The sequence below is a fragment of the Episyrphus balteatus genome, chromosome 2 (genome assembly GCF_945859705.1).
Source record: "Episyrphus balteatus chromosome 2, idEpiBalt1.1, whole genome shotgun sequence".
Taxonomy (NCBI): domain Eukaryota; kingdom Metazoa; phylum Arthropoda; class Insecta; order Diptera; family Syrphidae; genus Episyrphus; species Episyrphus balteatus.
Window position 1 is genome coordinate 114153264 of NC_079135.1, and position 15366 is coordinate 114168629.

The window sequence follows — 15366 nt, forward strand, 5'->3', positions numbered from 1 at the left end:
TGCCGACCGTCAACCAACCGATGGAGATAGAATAGAAGAGAGAAGAGAAACGAAGTTGTTGCAAAAATTGATTTGATGTTGATGATGACGTTGTGAATTAAGAGAGAGTGAAAAGGGCAGCTGGTATATTGTGTATGTAATCTGTTGTGAATGAAACAGTATCAGTAGACAACAAAACGAGTGGCAGAGACACAAAAAATACATACATACACTCAATAAAATAGCGTTTTTTTTTTTGCATAAATATTTATATCTCAGTCATGCAAAAACAAAAAAAAAACATTCCATCGTTTCCGTATTTTGTCTACATACATTTCGGTCTAGATTAAATTAAGATTTGAAAAGGGTTGCCATGTATGAAATTTGTTTATTTTTTTTTTGTAATAATAAAAGAGCGTTCAAGGTTCAGATAATTATTATTTATTCATGTTTACACATTGAAATTTGTATTGTGTACACAAGGAATGCAATGAATTGAATTACATTTTAGGGTTTGTAATTTATTTTTAACTTTGAACAGTAGATAAGAAGGTATAAATAACTACAGGGTGGTGCAAAATTAATATCATAATGAAAATGTGCATAATCATTTGAGGATGTCAGTTTTATAATTCTATGTCATAAAATTTGCATCTTCATAGGTATTAGCTTTTTATGAAAACGGAGATTGATATTTATTTTTATTTCTTTAATAATGTTATTCAATTCATATTATGGCATTCCTTTTGGGCCACCCTGTACACATACTACATGTTACATGAGTGATTCATTCACAAAGTGAAGTGTCATTAACTGGCATTCAAGTGGTTGGTACTTATAAGAACTCAATAAAAAAAACCACCAATATTTGCCATAGAAAAATTACACTAGCTCCGAGCAAAGTGTCATTTTGGAGAATTGAACTACTTATAATGCTATGTTTCCACTTGCCATTTTTTAATAGACAAAAGATGCATCTGACAGAACAAGGTGATTGATACAAAAACTTAAAGAAAAGAGAGACCATAGATAAAGTAGCATCAAAATCTCAAACCTAGTTGCCAAATCAGTTTTGACAGCAAGTCTGCGAAACATGGCAGAGAAAAGGAAAACATCTGTTTCATTACCTATTCAATGTTGTTGTTTTTCACATCTACATGAACAAGAAATTAGATTACAAAAACAGCACTGTAAACAAATAGGATTCTAGCGACTAAAACGTAGGGAGTATCATGGTAATAGTTTATCTATGGGCGAAATTTATACTTTGTGATTAGTCACCCTGATCTGTCAGATGAACATTGATAAGCGTAAACATAGCATAACAATGTACGTATAGAATGGAGACAGTATTATTAGGACCAGTTTCACAGTCGGGATAGTGACTAATATAACCCCCGTTCCTTTGCAAGTGGTAGAGTAGTCATAAGTAAGGTGGTTAGTATAGTTCTAGTACTACAATAAAGATGTGATCTATTGCTCGAGTAGATAAGTAGAACTATATTCCTTCTCAATAGTAATTTACTACCTGCCAAGTAACGCGGCTATTGTAAATATAGCCAACATTGTAAACTTAATTGACATTTCCCAATCCTGAAACTGCAAAAAACGACAGAGTAAATAGTTCGAACTTTACTACTGCTAAACGGGACTAAAACAATTATAGGCATATTTATTAGATTTTTGCCTACTTACACACTGCTTAATTTTTTTCAAACTGTGGAAATATGCTTCATTTAATAAAAATAAATATCACACTATTAGAAGTTAAGACAATCTACTTAGACACAAGTTTGACAGATATAAGACAACTACAAACATGGGTTTTGAACACATTTTCCAAATTTAAGCAGTTTTTTTTTAAAGTTAAACAATGATTATAAATAATAGCCTTAATTTATTGCAGCAACGGTTTTCATATTAAACCATTTCACTAACTGTCTACCAAGATCATGAACCATTAGAAACTATTTACGCTTTACTACCTTATAATGCAATACAAAAATCACAACTCTGTAAAAAAAACTATTTTTGGAATACCCTGTATAATTTAGAGTGGTTTGTCATTTTTTCATTTGACAGTAAGGTTTGTTTGAGTTCTTGATAAATATTCCTGCAATCGGATTAATTTCGTGTTACAAACATCTTATCAATCAATAAAAACAAAACAAAAAAAAAGGAAAATTAGAGCTATGATCTCATTATTTATGGGCGTTTTCCTTTGATAACAACCGGTTATTAAAGAAACCCGACATAACAAAACTCTATCCATTAAGCCGACGGAACATTCACAATGATGTAAAACGTAGACAGATATGTTGTACCTACCTTAACATTTATGTTCACAATCAATTAGAAATTATTACCATCAACAATCACAATAATAACTTTCTTTAAATTCAAAAAAACAATTTAAATAGATGATAATTTTTTGTTATTTCAATTCACAATAATTGTCGATAAATAATTCACAATGACTGCTTTCTTTTTAATTTAATAGTCGATTATGAATCTAATTGGCAACAAATTATCGTCCAACGTCAAAACACAAATACCAACTAAAAACAAATTATTAAATTAAAGAACATAGGTATACACTAAACTATATACACAACAAAATCCATTCCAGTGGAAAAAGTTAGATTCAAAAAGCTATACACCGGTTTCCATCTCTTTCTTATTATATTCATTTACTGTTTAGCTTTAAATATACCTTCCTATCTACCTACCTACTACCTATATGGACTAAATACTCATATGAATGTGCCTATATGAATTACACTCAATTATCTTCATAAAATTTCGCAGCACAATAAGACTCAACTTTTCAAATCCCCTGCGAAATATTAACGCGGATATATATATGAATGTTTATTGCTTTAGGTAGGTATCTGCTTCAAATAAAAATTAATATAAATACTCTTCTCTTTCCAAAGAGACCAAAGCGAAAATCACAAAAACCGCTAAGCAAAAAACATACTCGACGCGTTCATACATATACCTAACTCTAACTACCGACGTTATATATCATCTTCCTCAACCAGCAAGCAAAGCATAACACATCAGCCGCATAAACGGCCAACAAGCAAGCATAAAAGATAAAACTGAAAAACCAGTTCTCCAATGATCGCCTAATCTTCATCACCATCTTCACATTAAACAACAACAACAAGAAAAAAGAAATATGAAAAAAAAAACGACAAACAACAAACCCCATCCAACAAAAACAATAAAACAAAATAAAAAAAAAAAAAACTCAACACCCCAAACGGACTTCACCTCACATCTCAACCAAACCCAAACCCAACAAAAAACCAAAACCATCGCCAACGGCAACACTTCATACATCTTTATACACATAATTAGGCGTATAAAATTCAAAGGCGAATGCACTGCACAGCACACTACACCAGCGAACGACGAGAACGAACGCTCCTCATCACAACCGCACAGTTCATTCTGTTGGAGTCAAGGTCGAGACGTCACTTTGTCGTCGTCACGCAAAAATTTTCATTTTCATTACCTATTTTTAGATGTATGCTGCTTTTTTCTTTTAATAGTATGTGTGAGACAACAAAAAAAAAGTTAAAGTGGCGAAGAGAAAGAACATAAGAAAAAATAATAAAAATAAAAAAAAAATTAATCAAAGTAAATAATGTATGGAGTGTATATAATGTACTCTCTCATAAGTAAATAGGTCAACAAAATTAAAAAATTTTAAAATATTAACGTTATCATTTTCTAATCGCCTGAACTACAATCTGTCAAACTGACATTTAGAGTACTTTTGATACCGTTAATTTCTGACATTTAATATATAATTAAGGTGGAAATGCAATTTTTTTTATACTGTTAATTCCTCCAAAGCACGTGCAAGCAATGATCCGATTACATAAAAAAAAAAAAAAATAAACAGCGGTCACAATAATACTCGGCTGAACACACACTCAAACTCACTTTGAAGCTTTTTCTCTTTGTTGTTGTCTTTTTCTTGAGTTTTGTTTTCATTTTCTCTTTCTCTGCGCTGCACTCACAGTCACAGTGTTGGAGCACCGAACAGACTCTCGCACACACTAAACAAAAAACCTACGACTCACTACGAATTTCAGAATAAAAACAAAATAAGTTAAAGTATGTGAAAACGAAGTAGGTACAAAAAAAAAAATTGCCCGACCGGTCTACAGAGATATCCCGATGCTTTCGTCATGCGCTCGTTGCGGTGACTGAGCTTTCAATAAAAACAGAAAAAATAACAAATTTTTTTTATCGTGTCGTTTATCCTCTGCTCCATTCACACTAGTATGTCATTTTTACACGAGATAATAAAGCGAGAAAAAATGTAAATAATAAATGAAGAATTACATGTTGAGAGCAATGAGTAAAAAAGAGAGAGAAAATACAATTTTTTGTATTACATACATAAGAAATTATTGGAGCAAGAACACAGAGATTTTGATGTCTGATGCACCATGCACTGCACTCTTTACATATAAGTGTGAACAGTGGTTAAAATTGATTTCTCATTAACAAGAAATTATAATTACCTACTGTGAATTTGTCAAGTTCACATATCATCACACTATTTTGACAGATGAATGCATCATCTGTCAAAATAATGATCACAATTGATTAAAACAAGTTCAATTATTGTGAATAGCAATTTTATTAAGGTGAGTCCACATTATTAAAATCTCTCAACTTTAATTTATTGAATAAAAAAATAAATAAGCAAATAATAAGAATAAAGAAAAGAAACACCTACATACCTTGTCAACTATCTCTATACCGACTATTTTGGCAATTATATATTAAGGCAAGGCCTACACTGCGCAAGTTGCTGCTCTTCTTAGGAAAAAGACAAAATGCAACTATGAGAGAATAACAATTGAATTCTCCATTTTCCTGTCGAATTCAAATTTTTCTTTATTTTATCGTCGTCGTGCTCTCTTGCTATAATTTTTTTTTTTTTTAGTAAAATCTCCTCTTTAACTCGTCGCTGTTTAGCGGCAGCGCAGGGTTGGATTGGAACAAGTTCAACCAGTTTATTATCTCATACCGATATACTTTCTGCATCGGCTTATAGGTATAATATTAGAGAACTACTGTGAATGGGGGGCTTGAAGTGATGCGGAATAGGTGATACCGATACCGACCGATAGCTGGTTTAGGTTTTAAAGTTGAGTTGAGTTGAGAGACTCACGAGAGGTGTGTGTGACTGTGCTCTGTGTTTAGCGAAACATGTCGTGTGTTCGGTTTGTCTGACGTCACTAGGTAAATATTGTGATAACTAGCGCACGTCGTCGGTCGTTCATCGTCGTCGTCTACTGTGAGTGAGCGAGCAGTTAGCGTTCATTTTTGTTTGTTGGTTGTAAAAAATTAAAAAACAAAAAAAAAAGAAATTAGCACACTGTAGTATCTCTCTATGATTGTTTTAGCATTTTTTTTTAAATTGAAATGTGGGAGAGAAAACAATATGGCGATTTATAATGACAGTTGATCGCAGTTTTGTCAGTTGGGTTCTGTTGCATTCATTTTGATTTCTTTTTTTTTCAATCAAAAGAAAAAAACAACACAGTTTTGAGAAGAACGAAAATCTCTGCAAAAATAAAATAAAAAGTATATATACAAAGCAAAATGGAAAGAAATGTAATTTTTCTTTTGCTGCACAGTAGAGTTTGTATAAGATAGGGTAAGGTAGAGACAAGTCGGTATGTATACATACATATCGCGCTGTGTTGTGTGGGGTTAATAAACTCTATGGGGCAATGCCGGGCTTCGCATATTCTGTCCGCCAACATTTTCTATGTAGGCACAAAGGCATTTTGAAGTGAAAACTTCTTTAGTATCGTAGTGATTTGAAACAAAATGAAACGAAAACGCGACACGACTTCAACTTGTTATAACTTTTTTGTTTTAATAGATAGATGAATGAAATTTGTACTGTAGATAGGTAATTAAATAATATATTATTGTACAAAATTTCAATTAATTTCATATTCAAAATTCGGAGATAACGGTAAAAAGATGTTCTTTTAAAACACACGTTATATCTTTTGATCTAATGCACATACAAATTTGATTTAACTTTAATACGCATGCTGCTAACATAACCTTTTATTTGATATATCACACATAACGTTACGTGCTCTACAAGTTACACAATTTTAAATTGAAAAAAATTTAAAAATACCTCAAAACACCTGTGGAGATCTGTTGGCGATGACCAGCTATCAGTGTAGGAAGTACCGTAATCTCAGTCTGGAAATTCGACATGGTTGACTTTAAAAAATTCTAACTTCTCTTGTAGACATCTTTGACATAAGATTTATGCATCATTATACAAGGTGAAACAATAAGCTTTCACATGGTATAAAATTTTGTATACGTTGTCAAACAAAAAAATTGATTTAAAGCATGAGAACATAAAAATAAATGTTTTTTTTGCTTTTTAGATGAAATTTCATCGAGTTAAAAAAATTCCAGCTCTTTTTTTAGATGTGTCATACACCTGATCGATATATATATTTTGAGCTAAGACAATAAGCTTTCAGATGGTGTAAAAATTTGTATAGGTTGTTTGGGAAAAAATGGATTTAATAGCGTGAGAAGATAAAAATACGTGTTTTTTTGCTTTTTTTGATGGAAATTGATCGAGTTCAAAAAATTCTAGCTCTTTTTGTAGATGTCTCATAGAACTGATCGATATATATATTTTGAGCTTAGACAATAAGCAGATGATATAAGATTTATATAGGTTGTCATATAAAAAACATGGATTTGAAGGTGATAGAATAAAAATAGGTAGATTTTTTCTATTTTTTTATTTTTGCAAGAAAAATGATTTTTTAAGGTTTCACTTCTACCACGTGTGAATTGCACACTTATTTTTTTTTTTTTTTGTTTAATGTGTATGTATCTATACTTGAAATCCCAGCAGCAGCATATTTACAACGACTCATTGCAGTTTTCGCTATTTTTTTTTCTTTCAAATTTTACACAAAGAACGAATAGAAAAAAAAAAGAAGTAGACAAAATAAAAAGTATGTTTGCTTTTGTGTGTCTACTTATAGGTTTATCTATATGGATAGAGTTTTTAAAGTAAAATTGACAAATAAGGAACACGAAAATAATAAAACTCTTATTAAATTTATTTTGTGTAAGTAATCTATTACATTTTTCAAAGTGCAAACAGCAGTTTTAGGTATACCTACTAATTTGTAAAATAACTGTTTACTTATGTCACGTTTTCATATCCGTCATTCGTCTACAAGTGTTTCTAATAACTGATAACTGTGAATACCTTCCTGCCTCTACCTACTTTAAATATAAATTAATTTGTTTTTAACTTTGAAAAGCTTTACACATTGTGTTTGATCAAAATTTAATTTTGCATAACAACACTCAAATCGTCTATATAAGAATTTGTGTGTTATTTGACTTTTGAAAACAAACAATACTAATTTGTGGTCAGAGGCGGCGGAAGGGGTGTGCGGAGTGTGCCCCCGCACACGGCCCCGCGCTTAGAGGGGCCCCGCGGTCGCTAAATGAAAATGTCTCAGAAATAATAAAATCCGAAAAACCATGTCTCTTCTCTTTATTCAAAACAATCAAATAATTGAAATTGGCTTGTTTCCACTCGATTTCCATAATTCCATCGAGATGAGTCGAAGCATACATTGGCCACTTTTTGCAAAAGCAGGAAATAAAAAATAAATCAAACAATTTAAGATTATTGTTTGTTTTTTTTTTTTTTCTCAAGTGAAGCAAATAATTAGTTTGCCAAGCAACTTGGATTATCTAAAATTTTGCTTTTAAAATTCCCAATTAAATTTACAAAATACAAAATCTCAGTGATAAAAACAGTTTTTTTTTTTTCTTTTTTCTATTTTTCAATTTTGTATAGGTATTTAAAATTGTATGAAATAAGTTTTTGTAAAGGTTAAGAATGGGTAAACTTTATTTCCCTTAAATAAAATTCTTTGGTCGCTTACGCTCGCAATTTATATAAACTGATTTTTTACACTTTCTAGCAATTTAAACACTTTGTTACGTAGGACTTAAGAACATTTTTGTTTTCCGCCGCCAATTTAATGATTAAAAAGGACCATTTTATTCAGTGGAATTTTCGCTGTTCGAAATTTCGTAGGTATTCGAACTCATTTTGCGGATTCATTGATGTTTCAAAATCAAACGGATTTACAATCCACCAAACTTTAAAAACCTGTTTTAAACCAAAGATTTTGCTCAAACAAACATGCGAATAATTTATGTTTTTCTCAGTTATTTCGTAAAAAAAAATGTAATGATTGATAAGTATCTAACAGAGGAAAAACATCAACAAAAACAATTTCAATTTTTTATATATCTTCCTGTATTTAGCAGGGGGAGCCCCTTGTTTTTTTCCGGTCTCTTCTTCTTCAACTCAAAAGCAAAATTGAATCACCAATTAAAAGAAGCAATAAGTCATCAATATTCCTAAAATTACATTTTGATGTTAATCTTTTCTCTATACAAATGAAAGAAAAAAAAAAGATTTTCTAATAGAAATCATATACATATACAAGTGATTTAAAAAAAACAATAGTTTAAAGAAAGAAACAATTCCCGGCCTTATTTCCTTCTTCCTACTGATAAATTTTAACTTTTTTATTTTAATATAGCAATGGCACTCAGCTATATTACAGGTTGTTTGAAAAGTGTAAATTTTCAAATTTTAAGAATAACGTGAGACTAGCCTAACCACATTCTTGGAACCATCAAATAATGAAGTTGTGCAGTTATTTGCGTTTTGCCAACAATAAGATGAGATGGACTTATTCCCCTTTTCCAATTGGTAATTCAATTGATATTTTTATATTCTAAAAGAGAAACCGAGAAACTGACGAAAACAAGAATTTCTACATTAAAATAAATAGCTATATTATACTATACCAATTTTAGAAAATTACAATTTAATCAAAAAGCAATCAAGTGTTAGTTTTTATTTTGATGAAGAAAGTTTGATTTTTATTTGAATAGTCAAATTTTAGAAAATTTTGCATTTAATTTTTATGAAATTTGGAATGTAGATTAAAAATTTCTGCAAAATTTCATATCAATTTTACTTAAAATAGTTTTTGTTCTTTTATTATAAACATTTATAGCGATTTCTAACGATTTTGATTTTTTCTAAAAACGTGCCCTAATAAAAGAAATCAATTTGCTGAAATTCATTCTAGATGTCGATTTTGTTTGATTTGAAGAACGAATTATTTTTTTTTGATATGTACGTTTCAGAACATTTAACGAAAAATCTTATTTATATAAAAAGTTTTAAAAATTAAAGCAATCTGAAACTTAAGAAAAAGTTCGTGAGATCGAGTCGTGCATTTTGTTTTTCATCTACAGCCCTGTTCCATTGGAAGTGGTAGTCTTCTAATAGTAGATGTTTTGGTTAATCTAGGACTATCATCTACTGTCTTGGGAATCGCTAGTAAACTACTAGTAGTACTTTGCCACCTCCCAAAGGAACAGGGCTTACATTGAAATGAAACGTTTTGTCTTAAGGGGTTATATCTAGTTGTAAGTGCAAAAAATCCTTCTTTTTTGTGGATTTTTGGGGAAGAGGCATTTAATTATATGAACATAAAGAATACATATCCACATAGCAAATTAAATGTATTAAAAGAATTCGCTTTGTATTTAAAAAAATATTGGGTTCCGTTGTTTTTGCAGTAGATCTCCTAGACGACCTCCAAAAAAAAGGTATCTGGTGGTGAGCAAGATATCTCTGATCCAAGTCACTTAAAATTAAAAAAAACCAAAAGATTCATTTTCAGGATAGACGAATGCAGGTAATGAACGAAGAAATAGTCAAAATTTTGATATGACAAAATGGCGGCTTCCCAAAGAAAAAAATCGTTTTTTTACGAAAATTTACACTTTAAAGTGGCTTTAAAAATCGATTTATTGTCAAAAACCTTTTTCCTTCCTTCATTACCTGACAAAAGTATCTAAGAAAATTGTGTAAAAATTTAAAGCCGATTACTTCAGCCGTTTGGGAGAAAGTTTGCTCACCGCCAGACACCTTTTTTTTGGAGGTCGTCTAGGAGATCTTCTACAAAAGTAACGGAACCCAATATTTTTTTAAATACACATTGAATACTTTTAATACATTAAATTTTCTATATGGATATGTATTCTTTATGTTTATATAATTAAATGCCTCTTCACAAAAAATCCACAAAAAAAAGTTTTTTTTTGCACTTACAACTAGATAACCCCTTAAGTTTGTTATTAGAATTTTGAACTTGAACTTGGACCGAAGATTTAATACTTTTTTTCAAAATAATAGTCCAAATTCATTTTCTCAGGGGCCCCGAAAATTTACTCTAGCACACGCCTCATTTTGGTCTAGCGCCGCCTCTGTTTGTGGTTTTGCGCAGTTTACCTGACAAACACAGAAGCTATTTTGCTAGCTACAAATTAATAAATTCTCAAGGGTAACAAACATATCTATTTTTATAATAAACAATCGCATAATTATTACTGTGAATATCAAAAAATATGTATCAAACAACTTCGTAGTATGGCATTTCAAGCTAAAATGTAAACTCTGCCTTATCTATCTTTCACTTGAGTCTTGAATGTCAAACTAGTCCGTGTTGTGTTAGACATTAAATATTGGACCAGGCTAGAAAATTTGTTGTTGGCAACACCCCATTACTGGAACACTGAACTTAAAAAAAAAAATACTTCAATTTTCCCTGCAAGTTGAAGTTTGCAGGATACATGCAAAAATTTTGTTGGTAACACTCTTTTAGCAAAAAAAAAAAACCTACCGTGAATAGGTCAAGTTAATTCTTCAAACACTTTTAAATTTTAACAGATTTGCAGCTTTGACAATTTTCCAAAATTAAAGGTGGATACACAAGCGTAGTGATGATTCATTTAAAATTCTTAAGGTAATTTTTTTTTATCTTTATAACATGTTTGGGGAAAACACTTTAATTTGATATGAAATTTCAATAAACAGAGACAAAAATTGATATTTAAGGTGAAACCAATTAAAGAATAAAAACTCACTTCACTTGATAGATAGAGAGACAAATCAATGTTTAAACACGATGACAAACCGTTATGGCACTGAATTTTCGTTCAAACCTTGACACACAAGTACGCAATTTGTTAAAATAGCTTAGAAAGTTTTTTTTTTGTTTTTGTTTCGTTTTTATTTTTTTTATGTACACCAACATTGTTAAATATAATTCCGCAACTCATTTTATAGTTCTACATTTTCTTTCATTTTATTGTTTATAATAATATATTTTTGTGTGTTCAGTTGAAAGAATTTTTACACAAAATAGAAAATAACCAGAAAACTGTAAAAAAAAAGAAAGAAATATGTCAGTACTTCTACTCTACTACAAATTTTGCGTTATTTTGTATTCAGATTATTTTTTTTTTACTTTTTTTTTTTTGTCTTTTCGTTGCTAGGTCAATGTGACAAAAAATATTTGTGGTGAGTGTTTTTTTTTTTGTCAAAACGTCACTTAGTGAGATTGTCAAAGTAAAATGAGACATTTGGTTTGAGAATGATTGAAGTGGATGAGATATAATTTAATGACGTTTGTTGTTGAATTCATTTAGCATGCGAGAGTGTGGTGAATATAAACATTATTAAATTATTTATGACTTAAGGTAGGATGTTAGGAAATGTTTTCTTTTTTTTTTTAGAAAATCAACTCACACATGCAAGAATAAAGCAAATCGATTTTAACCTTCATGGTTAAATATGTGAGTAAATATTAAAGGTTAGCTTTTATAATGTAAGGAGGTTATAATTGATTAAGAAAATTTGTAATATGACAATGACAAGTTAGTTATCAATGTTGATAGGAAAGATGTGAAATAACTGTTTGCCGGCTTTAAATGGAAAAGTTTTAAAGTCAACTGCTAAAAGGACCAGTTTCAAATGTTAGTAAGTGACACCTAAATTTTACTTCAAATGTTTTAAATTAAAACGATTTTCACATTGAACTCACTACACTGACTCATTTCGACGTGTGTTTTTTTAACTCGCACTTCATGCTGCAAAATTAAATCGTTTGAGTGAGATCAATCTCTCAACATCGTCTTAAATATAAGAAACGTCACTTAATTTCTTAACGCACCCTGTATAACATTACCGAACTTATCAATTTTTGTATTGTTTATTTTGACAGTTCTGATAAAATATGGCTGGCGGTTATAAAATATAAGATCTGTTTGGGTACTGAAATATTTGTGTACTTTGTATTTGGGTACTTTCATAGTCCTGAGAAGATAGAAAAAAACAAATCTCGTTGCGAATTTTAGCCCTAAAAACCAAATTACAATTAAAAAAAAGTAGTAAATCCATTTTTTTACAAACAGTTGAAAAGGTGCTATTTGTTGGAAAATATTCATCCGTTTTATTAAAATTGTGTGTTTTTTTATTCTAATTTGATATATTTTCGCATGATTATTGAATTTTAACCTTTTATAATTCTAATATCCAAGCTTTTTGAAAGTGAAAATTCAAAAAGAACACAAACAGAGCAATTGTTTGATGATTAACAACCCTAACCAGAATATCACAATTGTGACCTTTTCAGATTTTGAAAATTTAAGGTTCCGTTTACATCAACTATTTTTTGTAAGACAAACTGTCAGCTCTAATAAATATTTCTATTATGAAATCATATCTAAATGTATATTTTAAACGTTGATTTCATTCATTTTTGTTGATAAATCAATATTTAAATGAGCAGCAGAATTCATAGAATATTTCTTCACCTTTTATTGCAAGTACTACAAGTGAACATACACTCACATGTCGCCAAGTAACGGGCTATTACATACAAAGTTATAAAGTGAAATAAATAAAGATATATCTATTCAACTAGACAGAGAATATTGTTAATCAGAATAATTTGAATGTAAGTAAGGTAGGTTACCTCTTACTACCTATATATACATTGCTGAATACTTAAGTACTCATACTATAGTTTATTATTATTATTATATTTTTTTAATACTGTTCGCCTTATATCAGTACCTACCCAATTACAATTTGTCAGTACGAGTAGGTACATATAAAATAAGACTGAACCAAAAAACAAAATTGAAAGCAAAAATGCAATGTTATGCGCGACATTTTGAGGGGGCATTATAAAAAGGGAGCAATGAAGGTGGCTGCGCGATTTATTCAATGTGTATAATGACGATGATGGTGATGGCGAGTAGCGGCGGAAATAGGCAACCAGAAATAGCAGCGTTGCCATGTGAAGTGTTTCCAATTGAAATATAAATAAAAATAACAAAAAAGAAAATAACATTTTGTTTAAAGTAAACTCAAGTTGATTTATTTTTATATTTTTATGGGTATATGACCATAAAATTAACACAAGCGCATATAACCATTGAAATTCTATTTTAATTTATTATTTTTATGAAGGTAATTTTCCGTTTGGTAGTGTTTTTTTTTTTCTTTTTTTTTATTATTTGCATTATTACTTTTGTTTTGCATGTTTGGAATGAATGAATGCATTTTATTTCTGGAAAGGTCAACCTCGATAGGAGAAAACAATTAATGTTATTTACATTAATTGGAAAAAAATATGAATGAAAGTATTTTTTCTTGAGTTTTTCAAGGATATATTTGTATAGGAAAGTGTTATGTAAGAATGTTATTACATATATTAGGGGTAGGTATATCCAATATGCAATTGGTCTAGTATCGTTGTTATAGTGATACTAGACCAGTTGGATTTTGTATTTTAAAAATGAAGCTCAATTTGGATCTATTAAATTTTAAAATATTTTTTTGCGAGAGGAGAGAAAGAGAATCATATCAAACAATGAAGTTTCAATTAATTCACAACAACTTAATTTTTTTAGTGCAACTAGGCCCAACTATCCTAATAGTCGAAGAAAATAAGATTTGACATTCGAATGGCCAAATTATGTTATTTGGGCTACAGTGAAAACAGGACATAAGTAAACCTTTCTACAGAGAAAGTGTCACTTTTGCTAATGTCAAAAATGAACGCAACGTTTTTTCCTTCTGTCAAATGGAAAAATAAAGAAACCCCAAATCGAACCGGATGCCGTAGTCCAATCTGAATGCTGTCTCTAGTGTCATTTATTTGACTGTGTTTACAAGATTGACAAGATCTGTTTGATTATTAAAATTAAACTCTGGAAGTACAAAAAAAACAATATTCGAAAAGTACTAGATTTTGGTTATATTTTATTGTTTGTTTACAGCAACATATCAAAGTTCGTTTAATTAAATGTCTACAAAAACTTTGTTATCTTTACTGCAAGACACGGGTTCTAATTTTGAATCATAGTCTTTTGTACCTACTACTAATCTCAGATCACATTTTGAAAAAAAAAAAAAAAAAAAAAAACAACAATTGGGCTATCTGCTATCTCGTATCTATGTACTTAGTAGTAGTTAAATTATATCAATTTTTTCATTCCATTAAATTTAATTGAATCTTGAAAGTAAATACAAAAAAAATCTCGACATTCCAACAACCTTGATAAAAAAAATTAATACAAAAAAAACTTGTTTATTTATAACAACAAAAAAAAAACCGGCCCCTTCTGGCAGTACTGTTATCGACAAAGATAACCTCGTATATTATTGTTCACACTTTGCATGTATTACATTTTTAAGTGCAGACATCAATGATGCAAAGCACCAAACATTCAGAGAGAAATAAAAAAAAGTCAAAATTCTTGTCGTAATTTCGTATATCTATCATGATTGAAAAACTACGCATAAATTGTAATAGAAAAAAAAGCTTAATTTTAGAACCAATACATACCACAAATGTGTTTAAAAATAGTTTTTTTTTTAACGTATTTTACGTTTTGACTTCCCAATAAAAATGGTATATTCACATAAATTTTATAAAACTACTTTCAAGGTGTTATCTGATTTGGTTTTCTAATTCAATGAAAAAAAAAATGAAAAAAAAAAGAAATAGAAAAAAACTGCCAATAAGTATGGTCTTCTGGCTCGGTGATTAGTCAACAACTAATTTGTGATTTGTATATTTCCAGAATTAGACACTACTTTATAAACATTGGTGTGTATACAAACTTATACAAAACTATATAATCCACCGGCAACGCGAAAAATATTGAGGGAATTTAATTTTTTTTATTGCGAATTTTCTTTTCTTTTTTTTTTTGTTTGTTATATTTTATTATGCGCGTTCACACTGTTCGTTCGTGTGACAGCTGCTTGAAATTACTAGTTATATTTTTTTGTTTTACTTCTGACTCCCCTTGTACTCACTTGTTTGATATATTTACACATACGTATATACCTCCTATTTATTTATTTATTAAAAACAATCTGAAGAAGAAAAA

The 15366-nt window shown here is 29.8% G+C and overlaps 1 protein-coding gene across 11 annotated transcripts in view; it reads right to left on the bottom strand.

The window, feature by feature from the left end:
* LOC129911146 (serine/threonine-protein kinase tousled-like 1) overlaps positions 1-15366 on the bottom strand; it is a 194235-nt gene that overhangs the window by 12133 nt on the left and 166736 nt on the right. The window contains exon 1 of one of the 11 annotated variants that reach the window (XM_055988849.1): positions 10800-11234. The exons of 8 other annotated variants lie outside the window; for them this stretch is intronic. Coding sequence is in view for 1 of the 3 variants with exons in the window: in XM_055988843.1 (XP_055844818.1) it covers positions 3937-3987 (51 nt within the window). In the remaining 2 variants the exon portion in view is untranslated. Of the gene's footprint in view, positions 1-3936; positions 4467-4745; positions 5611-10799; positions 11235-15366 lie in introns of those variants that run through there. 2 more of the 11 variants (XM_055988848.1, XM_055988843.1) reach the window with 2 other exon arrangements.